At 37.1% G+C, this 16,828-nt stretch overlaps 1 protein-coding gene across 2 annotated transcripts in view; it reads left to right on the forward strand.

Moving 5' to 3' along the window:
* Positions 1-16,828, forward strand: part of LOC136031356 (cyclin-dependent kinase 14-like) — a 200,031-nt gene that overhangs the window by 107,410 nt on the left and 75,793 nt on the right. For both annotated transcript variants that reach the window (XM_065710856.1, XM_065710857.1), the window contains one exon: positions 1,374-1,465. In XM_065710856.1, coding sequence (XP_065566928.1) covers positions 1,374-1,465 — 92 coding nt within the window. The remainder of the gene's footprint in view (positions 1-1,373; positions 1,466-16,828) is intronic.

The following is a 16,828-nucleotide window of genomic DNA, read 5'->3' on the forward strand; positions in this document are numbered from 1 at the left end:
AAATTCTGCTAGCTGGCAGCCGTGAGACAATCCATCTGAACAAGGACCATAGTATTACTCTTATTAGGAATGAGGAAAGTTGAGTGAAAAATTGTGATATTTCTCTACTTCAAGGAAGAAAACATGAATTATTTTCATTCCACCATTGCTAACAATCTCTAAAACAGAAAGCAACAGACATAAAATCAATGAATGATTCTTCAATGATTTGTTAGCATTTAAGGTATATGTTCCCTATGAAAGAAGCAATTTCGCGACAAGCCTAAAACTGTTAATTGCACCAAAAGAAAAAGATACCTTTATTATTGGGTTTACTAGTCTTGGATCTATCTCTCACCCAACCAGAATTATGATATTACTTTTTCTTGGAGAAGGATTTAAACTTGCTTGACAAACAGGAAAATGTAATTTTTTATGGTTTTTTTTGCAAACTTTCAAAGAGCTTTCAGTCTAAAAAATACGCTGTACCAAACTTCAAAAATGAGATTTGGTAGATAGAAGTAACTGAGTCCCTGCTTCGGAATTATCGTGAAAATTTCCTCTTTTGCTGACATGTTAAAGCATAACAGAGAAGAAAAGTAACATATATATTTATTGATGGTCGAAAACTTATTTATTAAAAGTTTGTAATATAAAATATATTTATTTGAAATGTAAAATGTATGTATTTGTAATACACATACCAAACATACGGTTTATGATCCCAGTGAAAGCTCATTAATTCATTGAAGTGATCGTTTATTAAAATGTGGATTTACCCTGCTTTCTAGGGCTACAGTTCGAAATTGGTTTAGATTCTGGGACACGTTCTACGGATGAAGAATGTGAGATTGCCATAGGTGGTCAGCGAATGGATTAAGAGGAGGCCATGAGAATGGACTTGTGGGAAATTAGAACTCCTTGGTAGGGTGTAAAGAGGAAGGCTTTGAACAGATAGCGATGAAGAAGTGTGCGTAGCTGTGGTAGCCTAAGGTGTCTCGGTGCTGCAGTGAGTCCTTAGTAGTATAGATTGTTCATTGGCCAAGGTCTGTCTATAGAGACCAGATTGAAAAAAAGTAATTTATATGCTGAAAATTTCTCCTTTCCCTAGGAAGCGCAGTGAAGAGCTACCAAAAACGCTGTAGCCTCCTCCGCCATATAGAACAAAGAAGCATTTTCATGTAAACTTGTGAGTGCAGTGCAAGTTACATTATAACATAATTGGGATCAAATCAAAATGATTTATAAATGAATTTGGCATAGAGTTGCTGTTTAGTGGAGTTCGTGTTTTAATATTTTTTCAGGCTACACTATTAGGATAGATTCTTTAATAATTTGTTAGTAATTACTTATAGTTTCTTATGAAAGTAATTGGGATATTGAATTTATTTTAGGCTGAATCAATATATGGGCGAGAAGATGCATATGTTCGGATGGAACAGTTAGGAGAAGGATCTTATGCTACTGTATTCAAAGGTGTATCTAAGTAAGTTCTTAATATTTTCAAAAAAGGACCAAAAGCACAGAAGCCTCAACGCGTAGAACAAAGAGCATGGGTTACTTATATTACCTTATTAGACTGTTGGCGCTAATGTCGACAAAAGACATCTGCGCCATCTGCCTTTAGTGTCTTTTTTTTAATCTTAATGATAGTTTTGTATCAGAAACTGAAATCATACATTTATTTCTACTTTATTTTTACCAACTACGCCAATTAAATGATTTTTTTTCTTATTATTACCATCAAAAAATGTGAGAAAACCCCTATCACTAGATAGCGTAGCTGTTTTGTTTTGTCGAAGCTAATGCTAGTTTCTACACTTGTAAGTTACCTACACTTTTGGTTTAGGATGCTAAGTAGCGTTCACGTCATAACCAAAAATCTGTGCTTGCGATATTTTCTCTATAGTTTATAAAAATAAACAATAAAAAGTTTATCGGCAATTTTCGAAATTGAAAAAAAAATTGAGAAAATATTTGTAGAGCTCAGTATTATAAATAGGAAGTAGCTGACTCAGTTCAAATAAACAATAATAAGGAGGTTAATTATGTAATGCCATTGTATGCAAGTTGCTCCTTACAAATTTGATTATCCAGTCATGAAGAGTTTCAAGAGCACTAGTCAAAAAAATACAGTCAAAAAAATGGATGTGAATAATACACTTAAGCTACAGACGGAATTATAAGCACTTTGACGATACTTTAGACATCGCTGAACGCCAAATAGAACCACAATAAAAACGAACAAGCAGCTCCAAAGATGTATCCAGAATTTTCGTCTGTGGGGAGTAGTTTTAGGGTCGTACTAAAACACTTTTAAAAAGCATCAAAAGTAAGTTTACATGTATTTTTGCTACAATTTTACTTGTTGGATAAAAATTTTGAGGGGAGGGAGCCTCCCCTGGATATGGCCTTGAACAGCTCTTTTATTTGAGAAATCATTTGTTTAAAGCTCGAAATTATTCCAGAAAATTTTGGATGAGTTACTTTCTGTTGGATGTCTTTTTTTAGTTAGAAGGCCTTTTGTATTGGATGACTTTCTGTTTAACGTTTAAACTGCAATCAGCTATATCGTTGTAGAAATTCTTTTGCTGCTTCCATCTTCATGGTTCTGCAAATTTAGATTTCGAAGACTGTGGTTCCGCGAAGTTAGTTCTGTGAATCGTGGTTCTGTCAATTTAGGTTTGAACTAAGTTAAGTATTGAACGGCTTTTAAATTGAAAGAAAATGAGTTTAAATGTTACCACACATACAAATTGTTAATTATGTTAATGTTAGTTTTGGAGGTATCTTATGGAACGCAATTTTTTTTGATTTGGGGAAAGCCCGAAAATTTGGAACTGTAGGAGCACTGACTTTGAGGGCGAGCTTCGGCCCTCGTTTTGATTTTATTTGTTAAATCAAAAGACTTGGCCATCTCATTGAACAAATTTTCGAAATATATGTTTGGTTTGTATGACGCAATTTTTTTTTTACCATTATTAGGTGTGTGGCAAATAATTTCGGATTATTGTAGCCGTCAACCCAAAAGGGTTGAAAGGCACTTTTTATGAAGAAATTATTAAAACAAAAAAAAATCTCGAAAAAAATTAGTTAAATCCAAGGTTCGACGAAACAGCTTTTCAATCGTCGAATCCCCTTCTTGCATTAAAGCTCAGGACGTGAGGTCCACTTGGGTAGCGCATTTTCTAGTGCATTCAGGTTGGGTAGTTCCTAACTTAACCTTCGATTTGAATAGTGCACTCCATTTTCTAGTTGTGCGTTTGGTTTCCAAAATGCTCGAAATTTCTTCAAAATACCCCATGTTTTCTTTTCTCACTTTAAAAAAGGCCAGGAAAAAGGAATGGCCGTAAATTAGGCTTTTAATAAAACCAAAAATCTTTGGTATAGTTTGAATCTAAAAAATCTCCGAAGTCGTTTTTCGGCTTTGAGCTCCCCTGCTTAATTCGTAATTATTTTGATTTTAAATTAATGGCTTTTGAGATAATACAGCAGGGTTGTTTTCTTTACTTTTTTAATTCAAGGAAAAAGCGGTGGATTTTCCAAAGACGGGAGAAATGCATTAAATCTCCTATCGATTCAAAAGTTGTATCAGCTCAATAGCTGGGAAACTAACTTGGGAGAAGTCAATATTTGTGACTGAGCTTCTCTCTTGCTCAGGTTAATTAAAACGGACTCGGATATGTTTACGTTATCCACTGATCTTAAAGAAGAGTCTGCAGCAAAGAGAGTTTCATGTAAGACTTGAATAAAAAAGAAGAAGAAATCAAATTCATGATGTACTTTAAAATGAGCCTGATTTTAATTTACTTCTTGGTAGAAAGGTTTAGATGGCTAGGACACGTTCTACGGATGAAGGGGGACAGATTGCCAAAAATAGTCCTTGTCAGCCAACCATCTAGGGCCAAATAAAGCGGGTCGTCCCCGAATGGGGTTAGGGGAGATAAGGAAAGATTTTAGGTAATTGGAACTTCCTGGGAGGATGTAAAGAGGGAGATTTTGAATAGATTGGGAAGAAAGAGGAGTATGCGTAGTCGTGCTGGCCTCAGTTAAACTAGCGCTGCAGTTAGTTTCACTGTTTGGATGGTTTCTACAGTAAAGTTGCTCAACTGTCTAAATTGGTTGTCCAGACATTCGATCTTGAAGTAACTAGGTATAATACGTAATAAAAAAATCCTTTGATTTTCTCAGATGTAACCAACCGAAGTAGCACCAGATTTTACTTTTCATCATGTAATATATCCTTAAAAGTTAGGTCTGTACATACCTGCTAGATGTTTGGGATTCATCTTCTTGTTAGTTGACGTTGGTTTCTCGTCCTAAGCTAAAGTTGCTCTAAAGCTAAAGTGAATGGTTTCTTGGTCTATCCCATCATGAAAGTGGTGAACTGCTTTTGCATCGATCGACACCTACCTTCCTTTGACTCCCTCACAAAATTGTCTGATTTTCGTAAGCGAACGTGATCTGAATTAAAGTATGGAGCAACCTCACTTAAACTCATTAGAGATATATATTTGCTTCCATACTCGCCATACAAACTTGAAACTAGTACTGGCTAAACTTATTGGTGTTTCCATGTCAAAAGAGTAATCTGGTCCCTAAAGTAAATTAATCTGTCCATCTTGTAAGTTTCCTTTCTATTTGCATAGGTTTGTGTAGGTGAGTGCTTCTTTTGATTTCCCTTTACCTGAATCATTCATTTATTTAGAGGTCAAAAAATCAAAAATGAAATATAGGTTCATCATTCGAACAGTTTGCAGGTTCTTTTTTGGCAAATGTTTATTTTTTGGGGGGGGGCTTATCCCTTGGACGCCAGTAAGGGAGTAGGGAGGTAATGCCCCTTGGACAACAGGAAGACATTAAAAATGTGCATGATTAGTAAAATAGAAAATATGCCCATTCAAATTTCGTAAAAAAGCTCCTAGCAATACTTGCCCCCTCCCCTGAGAATTTTTTTAAGAATCATGGTATTCCCCCCATATTTTCACCCGTTTAACATCTTCTTTTAGTTCACCTGCGACGGTATCATCATTGTTGGCTAGCTTATTATTAATAATTCGCTCGCTCTTAGATAAATCTTCCTTCAGTAAGGGTTTATTGGGGTAGTTTCGCTGGTTATATTTAACCAGCGAGTCTGCTTCCCTGGTTAGATTTATCACTTCTATGCTGGTTATACAAAATCTTAGAGGTGTCATTGGAGAATTATGGCTCTTCTCAAGGAAACACGATAATCACAAACAACAGCAACATTAAATTCTTCTATCGACACTCTTTCCAAAATAATAATCACTACTCTGACAAAATCATGCACCCCCCCCTCCTAATGGGGCCATATAACTGAAAATTTTTTTTTGTATTATACCAATGGTCTGTGTTGTGCAGGTACCGATCTCCTGATTCGCTACCTTCGACCGAGAGTGCAACGCGGGGTTGTGGGCAAATCATCCGACGATTCCCATGTTTTCTCCCACATATCTCCAGGTAGGGATTCAGAGCGGCGTCCACTCTGGAAGAGCTGACAGAGTCAAGCCATTGATCCTTCTTCCCAACCAAATAATATGCAACACAAAGTCTCGAACCCTATATGGTGCGAGACCATATATAACCCTTGTCTGTAAACATAACTGCTAGAAAACAATATAATAATGACATTTTTACTGTATAATATGTACAATATTTATATTAATCGTATTTTTATCTTTGCTTTCATTGTTTTCCATATTTTTGTATCATTTTCCTTTCGCAATGAGATTATGCCATTGACGGGCTGATAATACAAATACCACTTAACAAAGAACTACGACGGATTAGGCGATGAAAAGCAAAAGGAGTAATATATTATTTATTACTATACGTGGCACCATTAGGGAGGGGGAAGGTGCATTGTCAAGGTCGCGAGCGTCTTGTTTGGAAAGAGGTACTCTGATTTGTTTACTATTATGTTTCCTTCTGAAGTGTCTCTAGTCTCGATCGGTACCATCATAGTCAGCTCAACTGGCTTAAAGGGTGCCTCAGAATGTTCCAAAGTACTTACCACCAAACATGATTGAAAGCTAGTTTGAAGTCTAGTTTAGTCCTCAGCTAGTTTAGCTGAAGCTGAGCTGTACCCTTTACATAATTTTTCATTAGCTAAGGTCTTGAGAATTCTTGATATATAGTTGTAAGTAAAAGCATCACGATACTCCTCTGTTGCAAACTCTGGTATAACGCTGATGCCATCTAACATAACTTTTGGAATTAATATTTGAAAATATAATTCAAATGTTCAATACTAAGTTTTCTTTGCTTTTTCTTGTGGTCTGCAGATGCTATCTCTGCAGATGCTATCTTTGGTGTTTGGCCTTAACCTTATTGGGTTTGTGAGGAGTTTGGATTATAATAGCGGCAAGTTTTAAACGTTGCTTACATGGTTCACCACATTTGATAGGAAAGTATAGGCGAAACATATTTCTACAGTTTATATCCATTTTTGTTTATTTATTCTTATCTTTTTTTATATCTGTTTACTTTTATTTTATCTATTATGTATTTATTGTACATTTTGTGACTAGTGTCTTAATATCAAGATCCGGTCATTAATATTGATGCTAAAAGTTTGTTTTCCTCTTTTGCCTCTAATGACTTGTTTAATGACTTGTTCTTATCATTACCTGGAAGATGGCACGAGTAAAGCTTAGTTCTGATAGGATGTGACAATAAATTGCTTGTGAAAAAATAGTTCGCGGGGCGAAAAAAAAATCGCTTGGTAGCTCGCACTGAATGCGATTTTTTTTGGATCTGTATTATAATATGAACATTCTGTTGGCCAACCGTAAGCCTACAACATATAGTAATATAAATAGAGGGAACAGTGGATTTTGTGCAAACAGCTTGTGATATTTTTTTTTTCCCTTCGTTTATTCAGAGCTGGGCTACTTATTTCAAAGATTCAAGAAATACCAGACACATTTTTACCTAATTTATCAAGTGTTTTTTCCAACTTTTTCCATGCATTTTCGTTTATTACCTGGTCCCTATATTCTTTGCAACGTATTTCATACAATATAGGATATATACTAATGCTTGTTATTAATTTTTCAACTCCCATTCTCTTTTTTTGGCACTTGGTATTAACCAAGATCTTGGTTAATACCAAGTAAATGGTAAATCTTGGAAAACACTTAGAGTGGAGGGATCGGGATGAAACTTGGTCGGAAAAATAAACACAAGTCCTAGATATATGATTAACATAACCGGAATGGATCTGCTCTCTTTGGGGTAGTTGGGGGGGGGGGTTAATTCTGAAAAATTTGAAAAAATGAGGTATTTTTAACTTACGAATTGGTGATCGGATCTCAATAAAATTTGATATTTAGAAGGATATCGTGTCTCGAAGCCCTTATTTTAAATCCCGACCGGATCTGGTGACATTGGGGGGAGTTTGGGGGAGGGACCTAAAATCATGGAAAACGCTTAGATTGGAGGGATCGGAATGACACTTCGTGGACAAATAAGCAGAAGTCTTCGATACGTGATTGACATAATTGGAACGGATCCGCTCTATTGGGAGGGGGGAGAGTTAATTTTGAAAAATTAGAAAAAAATGACGTATTTTTAACTTACGAAGGAGTGATCGGATCTTCATGAAACTTCATATTTAGAAGGACCTCGTAACTCAGATCTCTTATTTTAAATCTCAACCGGATCCAGCGTCATTGGGAGGGGGAGTTGGTGGGGATTGAAAATCTTAGAAAATACTTAAAGTGGAGAGATCAGGATGAAACTGGATGGGAAGAATAAAAACAAGTCTAAGATACGTGACTGACATAATCGGACCGGATCCACTCTCTTTGGTGAAGTTGGGGGGGGGGGTAATTTGAAAAAATGAGGTATTTGTAACTTACGAACGGGTGACCAGATCTTAATGAAATTTGATATTTAGAAGGATCTTGTGCTTTAAAGCTCTCATTTTAAATTCCGACCAGATCATGTGACATTGGGGAGAGTTGGAGGGAGAAACCGGAATTCTAGGAAAACGTGAAAATTGGGGGGGGGGTATTTTTATCTTACGAATATGTGATCGAATCTTAATGAAACTTGATATAAAGAAGGATCTTATGTCTCAGATGCTCCATTTTTGACTCGAATTGGATCCGGGGATGTAGGGGGTTGGAGGAGGGAAACAGAAATCTCGGAAAACGCTTAGAGTGGAGAGATCGGGATGAAATTTGATGGGAAGAATAAGCTCAAGTTCTAGATACGTGATTGACATAATTGGAACGGATCCGTTCTCTTTGGAGGAGCTGGGGGGTGTTAATTTGGAAAAATTAGAAAAATTGAGTTATTTTCAACTTAAGAACAGGTGACCGGATCCTAATGAAATTTGATGTTTAGAAGGAATTCATGTCTCTGAGCTCTTATTTCAAATACCGACCAGATCTGTTGACATTGGGGGGAGTTGGAGGGGGACATCGGAAATCTTGGAAAATGCTTAGAGTGGAGGAATCGGGATGAAGCTTGGTGGATAGAATAAGCAAATGTCCTAGATACGTGATTCACGTAACCGTACTGGATTCGCTCTCTTTGGGGAAGTTGGGGGGAGGGGTTCAGTGATTTGGTGAATTTGGTGCTTCTGGACGTGCTAGGACGATGAAAATTGGTAGGCGTGTCAGGGAGCTGCACAAATTCACTTGATAAAGTCGTTTTCCCAGAACCGACCATCTGGGGGGCTAAAGGGAGAGGAAAAATTAGAAAAAATTAGGTATTTATAACTTACGAGTGGGTGATCGGATCTTAATGAATTTTGATATTTAGAAGGACATCGTGACTCTGGGCTCTTATTTTAAATCCCGACCGGCATTAAGTCTCTTGTTTTCCTTTTAAATCAATCTATTGATTCTTAGAATTTTGTTAGAGCTCATACCATATGAGCTCTTGGCTCTTAGCTCTTCTTGCCTCGGCACAAGTGCCATATGAGCTCTTAGCTCTTGTTTCTTAAAAAAAAATCGCCTCGCTACACGTTTTTTTTTTTTTTTTTCAACTTCAAATTGAAGAGTGACGAAGCGATTTTTTCACTTGGGAAGGCCTTTTTTTTTGTCTCGGCAAAGCAATTTTCACTAGGCGAAGCAATATTAGTGTTCTCTCAGAACTAAGCTTAATGAAACTGATTTTTCTCTCATATGTTTTCTCTAGTACAGTTCAAGTTCTCTCAGGATCAATGTTTTATGAATTGAAACTCTGTATTTGTTTTATTCAAAAACAATCTGTATTTCTCCTGCCTGAGGAGAACATGGGTGATTTCGAATAAAAGAAGTGATATACTAGTCTCGAAGGGAAAGAAAGGCGTAAATAAATTAACCCCCGGATTGGATGAGAAATTTCATTCAACCGCAAAAATATCTATGCTCTGATAAACCAAAGATTATTTTTTTCTTGTCAATAACGGATATATTGTGCGGAATATCTAAATACTAAAAAGAAAAGGGTACTTTTAATCCTTTAGCTGTGGAACAGTCATCTCTGGAGAGGAATTAGTTAAGCATATCGAATTTACGAGTGAGATGCGTTTTAATTTTGGTTCCACCAGATGAATACAGGGAGCCAGTTGAACAATTAATAAAATACTTTAACGCAGGATTGAGTAATAGAAGGAGGATTAATTAGAGAGGAGTAAGGGAGTAGAGGCTTAAAAGGGAGAAGGATTAAAAGTAAGAGGCGAACAAATATGTCTTTTTACTCAGCTTTAATGACCAGCTTTTTCCTCTTGTTAGTATCATAGGCAGCGCTATGCGCTGCCTAAGTAAAGAGCGATGTGGGCACAATGTATTATTTATTTTACTATTATTATTATTATTATTATTATTTTTTGGTTTAGACCAGGGCACTTCGTATCGAAGGAGTTATCGTAGAAACTTCGGAAAGGACTCATTCGATTGGAAATTGAAAGGCTAGTGCTTTTTTTGATAGTCAAAAATGATTATAGGGCAACTAACCCCCCTTCCACGCCCACTATTTCCCCAAACACACCCAGTCAAAATTGTGATGCATCAATTTGTTCAACGTAGTTGAAAAGTCCAGAAATTATGTCTTTGAGGATTACAACCCCCCCCCCAGCCATCAGGGTATGGATTGTAAGTTATGCCCTGGCGGCATTTAAGGTTTGTATAGAAAGGGTGATCGTATAAACTTCGGAGGGGACTTATTGGATTGCTAATCAAGAGTTTTAATGCCCTTTTTGAGATTCAGAGTGATGGAAGGTTGAATATCCCCCCACCACCATCACCTCGTATTTTCCCGAAATGCATTTGATAGAAATTTAGAGATGGCCATTTGTTGTTGTAGAAACTTCTAAAAAGGCCCATTCGTTTGGAAATTGATTGGGGCTAGTGCCCCTTTTAATAGTCGAAAGTGATTAGAGGGCAACTAACCCCCCTCCTACGGCCACCATTCCGCCAGTCACATTCAGGCAAAATTTGGAGATGGATATTTTGTTTAGCGTAGTTGAAAGGTCTGGAAATTATGTCTTTGAGGATGACAACCCCTCACAGCCCTCAGGGCAAGGATTGTAAGTTATGCCGTAGGGGTATATAAAGTTTTTATAGAAAGGGTGGTTTTATAAACTTCAGAGGAGGCTCATAGGATTGGTAATCAGAGGTTTTAATACCCTTTTTAAGATTTAAAGGGATTGGAGTGTGGATACCCCCCCCCCCTCACATCTCGTATTTCTCTAAAATGTATCTGATAGAATTTTTGAGATGACCATTTATTGTCGTAAAAACTTCTTAAAAAATTCATGCGATTGGAAATTGAAGGAGCTAGTGTCTCTTCTAATAGTCAAAAGTGATAAGAGAGCAGCTATCCCCCCTCCCACGCCCACCATTTCCCCAAACACGTCCAATGAAAATTTTGAAATATCCATTTTGTTCAACGTAGATAAAACATCCGGAAATTACATCTCTAAGGACGACAATCCTCCTCTCCCACCACAGCCCTCAGGGCAAGGATGGTAAGTTCTGCTTTGGGGACATACACAATTTTTATAGAAAGTGTGGTCGTATTAACTTTGGAGGGGGCTTCTTCGATTGGTATTCAGAAGTTATAATACCCTTTTTAAGATTTAAAGTGATCTGAGGTGGATGCCCCCCCCCCCAACACACACACACACCTCGTATTTTCCTGAAATGCATGTGAAAGACATTTTGAGATGGCCATTTGTTGTCGTAGAAACATAAAAAAAGGCTCTTCCGATTGGAAATTGAAAGGACCTTTTTAATAGTCAAAAGTGATCTAAGGGCAAAAATTCCCCTCCACGCCCCTCAATTCCCTAAATACATTTAATTAAAATTTTGAGATAGCCACTTTCTTCAGCGAAGTTGGAAGATCTGGAAATTAGGTATTTGAGGATGACGAACTCCCCCCCCTCGTCCATCCCTCAGCGCAGAGGTTGTGAGTTATGTTCCGACGATATATAAGGTTTTTATGGAAAGGGTGGCCGTATAAACTCCGGAAGATGTTCATTGGATTAGAAATAAGATTTTCTAGTTCCCTTATTAAGAGTCACAGTTATCGGGGACAACCGCTCCCCCCCCCCCTCATCTTATTTTCCACAAATACATTCGATAAATTTTGAGATAGCCATTTGTTCAAAAATAGTCCAAAGATCATATAATAAAGGTCTTTGAGTTGGACAGAATCCCCCAGAGTCTAGGGGTAAGGGTTGTAAGTTATGCCCCAGGGGCTTATAAGGTTTTTATGGAAGGGGTGGTCGTGTGAAATTTAGAGGAGGCTCATTCATTTGAGAATGTATAGTTCTAGTTCCTTTTTAATAGTAAAAATTGATGAAAAGCAACCTCCCCGACATCTTCTTTTCCCAAAATGCCCGGGGCATGTGAGGTTTTCATGGAACGAGTAGTCGTATAAGCTTTGGATCGGATGGAGCTATTTTTAATTGGAAGTTGGAAGTTTTAGGACCCTTTTTAAGAGTCAAAAGTGAATGGAGGTTAATCAGCGCCCTCCCCCAAGCCTATTATTCCCCAAAACATCCGATTGAAATTTCAAGAGAGGTATTTTGTTCAGCCTTATTGAAAGGTCCTGTAATTATGTCTTTGGGGCTGTCAACCTCCCCACAGTCCTCAGGCAGGACAAGGACTGTAAGTTAGGCTATTCGTTTATTGTTTACACCTAGTATATGGTTTTGAGAAAGGTATGCGTGTTTGATCTTTACTTTCCAAGAATATGATGGGTATTCAGGTGAGACTTTCAGAGAATGTTGACGGGAGTGTTGAACTAAATCAAAACACGTTATAAGTATACAGATTGTCAAAAGGGTGCAATACAGGAATAGCTGTGTGTATTAATTTGGAAAATTCAGGAAATAATTAGGGAGATGATGAAAAAGGCAATATTTGTATGCTATCGATACTATTTTAACTACCACCCTACTACGACCACACTACTCCATTTACAGTATTAAGGTGAAATTTGAACTAAATCCAAAGACGCTATGTCCATGCACATTTTCGAAATAGCGTATCTCAAGAATTGGTTTGGGTATTAAGTTGGAGCTTTCAGAGAATACTTAAAAGGGAAGATCATCTCACCAAAAGGTAATGTGTGCACGCTATTCCTAATACTACTGCTTCTGCTACATTTCCTACTACTATTGATACTTCTATTGCAACTGCTTGTAGGGCTAAGAGCATTGAAATGAAAATTTCAAGAAGTATATGAACATACAGGTTATCAAAAGGACATATCAGCAATGTCATAGCGATGGCTAATTGTATCAAGTTGAAACTTCCAGGACTTGATGAGAGAGATGTTCTAATGACCAAAAGGCAATAAGTTAATAATACTGCTACTAGTAGTACTACTGCTATTCAATCCTATTGCTAGTAATATCAATGCTACTACTGTGGCCACTATTACAACTATGCATAAGGGTATGAAGGTGAAATTTTCAAGAAAGTTTGAGGGGGAAGATGAACTGAATCAGAACATGCCCTCTGCATGCAGGTTGTCAAAAGGGTGTAATAGCAATATCTTAGGAACAGTTTGGTGTGTGAAGTTGAAACTAACAGGGCTTGTTGTATTTTGTTTGTAACTTTGTGTAACTGTGTATAACTTCTAGCTTGTTTAAATAAATGCATGTCAAGGAAATTTATAAAAAAAAAAAGCTATTTTTTCTCTTAAAAACATGAAGAAATACAACTAGATCTTCCCTTCCCTCAAACGAAAAAACTTTGTCTTATTGGAGGCCCTCTTAGCTCTATCAATATGCTCCGTAATTTTTAAGCAGATCAACAAGAAATGAAAAATAAATATTTTATGCTGAGAGTCAACGCAACTAAATTTTTCTTCCGAAAGCTCTTTTTATAATATTTATAGCCTGGATGTTGAAAAATGCAATGCCACCTATATTCTGCCTGCCAAAGGCCCTGCTCAAGGCACTTTTTGACGCTTTTAGAATATGCGAATTACGACAATGCTACCATCTTCTCAGCAAAAAATAGAGAAAAAAGGCTCGTACTTCATTTTCGACGCAGAGGCAAATATAGAAATTCGTTTGAAGAGCTTTAAGCCTTTCAGTTCGACGTTACTGAAAGGTGTAACGCTTTGTTATTTAGTGCACTTTATTTCTTTTCATGAAACATAAAAGCTCGGTTCTAGAAATTAGATACCCCCTGAAATTGAAACTACATTTAGTATCAAGAGGGAGTGCCAATTCTGCTGGGATTATATAAAAAAAAGACGTAAAATAAGACTGGAATCTGGCTTAATTTTTTCTCTGTTTCATTTCCGGGATAGATCCAGGATGATATCCCCTATTCAACCATTCTTTATTAAATGATCTTTTAACTTTCTCTTAAACTCTAGAAGAAGCTCAGCTATATGAAAACCTACAGTACAAAATGAAGTAATTAACAAGCAAAGCAAGACTCTTTGAATTAGCAAAACGTCTTAAAATAATGTCATCTCGTACCCTGGGAGTGGTCATGTGGATATGTTCGCTCTCTCCAATCACTGGATTCGAGGTTCAATCCCAGTCACTGCCAGGGAATTTAGCTACTAGGTTACAGATTCAATTTTTTACTTTATCTCCAATTAGCAATGGCTTGATACTAACTTAATTTTAATTTAAAAAGTTCGACGTTACTGAAAAGTGTAACGCTTTGTTATTTAGTGCACTTTATTTCTTTTCATGAAACATAAAAGCTCGGTTCTAGAAATTAGATACCCCCTGAAATTGAAACTACATTTAGTATCAAGAGGGAGTGCCAATTCTGCTGGGATTATATAAAAAAAAAGACGTAAAATAAGACTGGAATCTGGCTTAATTTTTTCTCTGTTTCATTTCCGGGATAGATCCAGGATGATAAATTTCAATAAATTTTAAATTGACCTGCCATGACTTAAAGAGAAGGGCGAGTGAAACAGAGTAGGATGTTATTTAGGAAACCTATCTTCTAGTCAAAAGGAATATTGGAAGTAGAGACTAATAATTAAGCTGATGCCCCTCTTAAAAATTAAATGTTTTTGTACCTAAGTTCTGGAAAGCTATAAATATTAACGCAATATGAGAATAGGTAACTTAAAGGCCCATTCACAGTGAGATTTGACACTAATTTGAGCTAATCAGACTATTCACACTAATTTGAGCTAATCAGATATTTCGTAGAATTTTTGACTGGCTAAATACTTCTATGAAAAATTCTGATTGGCTCAAATTAGTGCAAGCTAAATCTAGGTATTAGTAAAATCTGATTATGAATGGGCTAGACTGTATCCGGGGAGGGTACTGGTTTGGACCCCCCCCAAGCTTTGTCTACCCCTAAAAAAAAAAAAAATGCATATAGACATAATTTTGATGCATTTTTTAAAATTTAGTGTAATCCCCTTCACCAAAAGTAATAATAAAAATCCTAAATGCGCCCTTGTGAATTTGTGTTTATTACTTACACGTTACTCATGGAAACAAGCTAAATATATGTATGTATTAGTCATCTATAATTATAAACAGGTCATAGCGCGATCACAGCTGATTTTGTAGCTCTCGATAGATGGTTTAAAAGCAGAAGAAATAATTGCATTGAAAAACAAAGAGAAATCATTGATTGGGCTGCCAGAACTAAGTGCCTCTCTCTAAAAGGAGGGCTTTGAAAACTATCCCTCTGTTGTTACTGCTCCCTACTATAGCACAGGTCACTGGCTACTATAAGCAACATTTCTTACTGTAACACGAATCTAGAACTTATGAAAATGTGTTTATAAGTTTTTTGTTGTTATCTGTCAATGTCTAGAAACTCTAGTTTAGCTGAAATAAAATTAAAAGGGGAATAAGAGAAGTGTTCTCCCTTCTTGGAAAAAATAAAAAAAAATGGGATTTAGAATCATGTTTTCTACATGGTGGCACCTCCCCTTGGGAAATCATCTGACCCCTCTCTGTCATATCTGAACACCATGAGAAAAAGGAGGACACTGCCCGCACTTAGTTTGGTTCCAAAACCCCTCACCCTGGAAAGATTGAAAGATTGATCGCCTTGGGAAATCATCTGACCCCTCTCTGTCATATCTGAACACCATGAGAAAAAGGAGGACACTGCCCGCACTTAGTTTGGCTCCAAAACCCCTCACCCTGGAAAGATTGAAAGATTGATCGCCTAAAAGTGCGCTTTTTTTCGTGCTTTGACTCTATAGCTCTTTTGCGTGTGAGCCAAGAAAAAGCTAACTCATTCCTCTTAGTGGTCGAACTAGTGTGTACCTAGGCCTTCCTAAGGAATAGATGTGGTGGGAATCTGTAAGCGTTGAGAATTTATCGAAGAAAGGTCCTCCGACTATTCGAACTATATGGAACGTTCTTCCATTTGGTGCAATCTATGTTTAGAATCTACTCGAAATAAGAAGCGGAATTCATTTAGAATTTTATCTTGAATAATCCTCCTATAAAGATTTATGTACATTTTTGGGGGATTATTCCAAAAAGTGGTATATTACCCTACGTAAATTTTACATAAGAGCAAAAAATAAAAGAAATACATGTTTTGGGTGTTTGAACAGTTATGAAGGACAATGAAAGGTGCTCCCAGTGCAATGAAGGTCTTGTAGGCATGTAAGGTGCAGCAACACCGATATCAATTGCCCGATTTCCCAACCATTTCCGTGTAGAAAGGTATGCAGGGGGAGCGGGTCCGGGCCTGACAGCCAAAATCTTATTTTTTCCGAATCTCTGGAAACTTCTTCAATTTATTAATTTTTGTATTGCTCTACTCCCTTCCAAAAAAAAGTACTGCGTCGGTTTATGTTCCCTTGGGTAAGAGAATAGGATACAAACGTCCCAAAAAAAAAAACCAAAACCTCTAAAAAATTTTAACGGGATAAGTGTGGAAAAAAACAATGGATCAGACAGTAGAACTTAATTAGTTTGAGTTGATGAGGTGTAAACCCAACCTCTGCAATTATTATCACATCAATCATTTCAAGGTATCGCAGTCGCTTAAAGGGGTAAAAGGGACTATTTGAGCCTAGAGATAAATTCTGATAAAGTTCATCCTACTCGGCTCCATGATCAGAGCTGAGTTGCCCTCCAAAGATTGGTCTTGAAGGACCTCTTTATGGCCTTTTTTGACACGGAATGCTACGAAAATGATGGATGGAGAAGTTATTCAATGTTACAAAAACCCATCTGCCATGCCCGTCATTGGATGCATCAAATACGCATAAGCTGGTTGGAGAAGTGGCTCCAGAACGTCCCGTGAGGATGGCCAGGGGCTCAGAAAGATAAAGTCTAGCAGCTTCCGTAAGGCAAAATCCTTGTAGATGTTTTCAGTTGAAATCTCGAAGCCTCTCCTTGATGCTCTATCAAAGGTGTTTT

This window comes from Artemia franciscana, chromosome 9 (assembly GCF_032884065.1).
Source record: "Artemia franciscana chromosome 9, ASM3288406v1, whole genome shotgun sequence".
In the NCBI taxonomy this organism is placed as follows: domain Eukaryota; kingdom Metazoa; phylum Arthropoda; class Branchiopoda; order Anostraca; family Artemiidae; genus Artemia; species Artemia franciscana.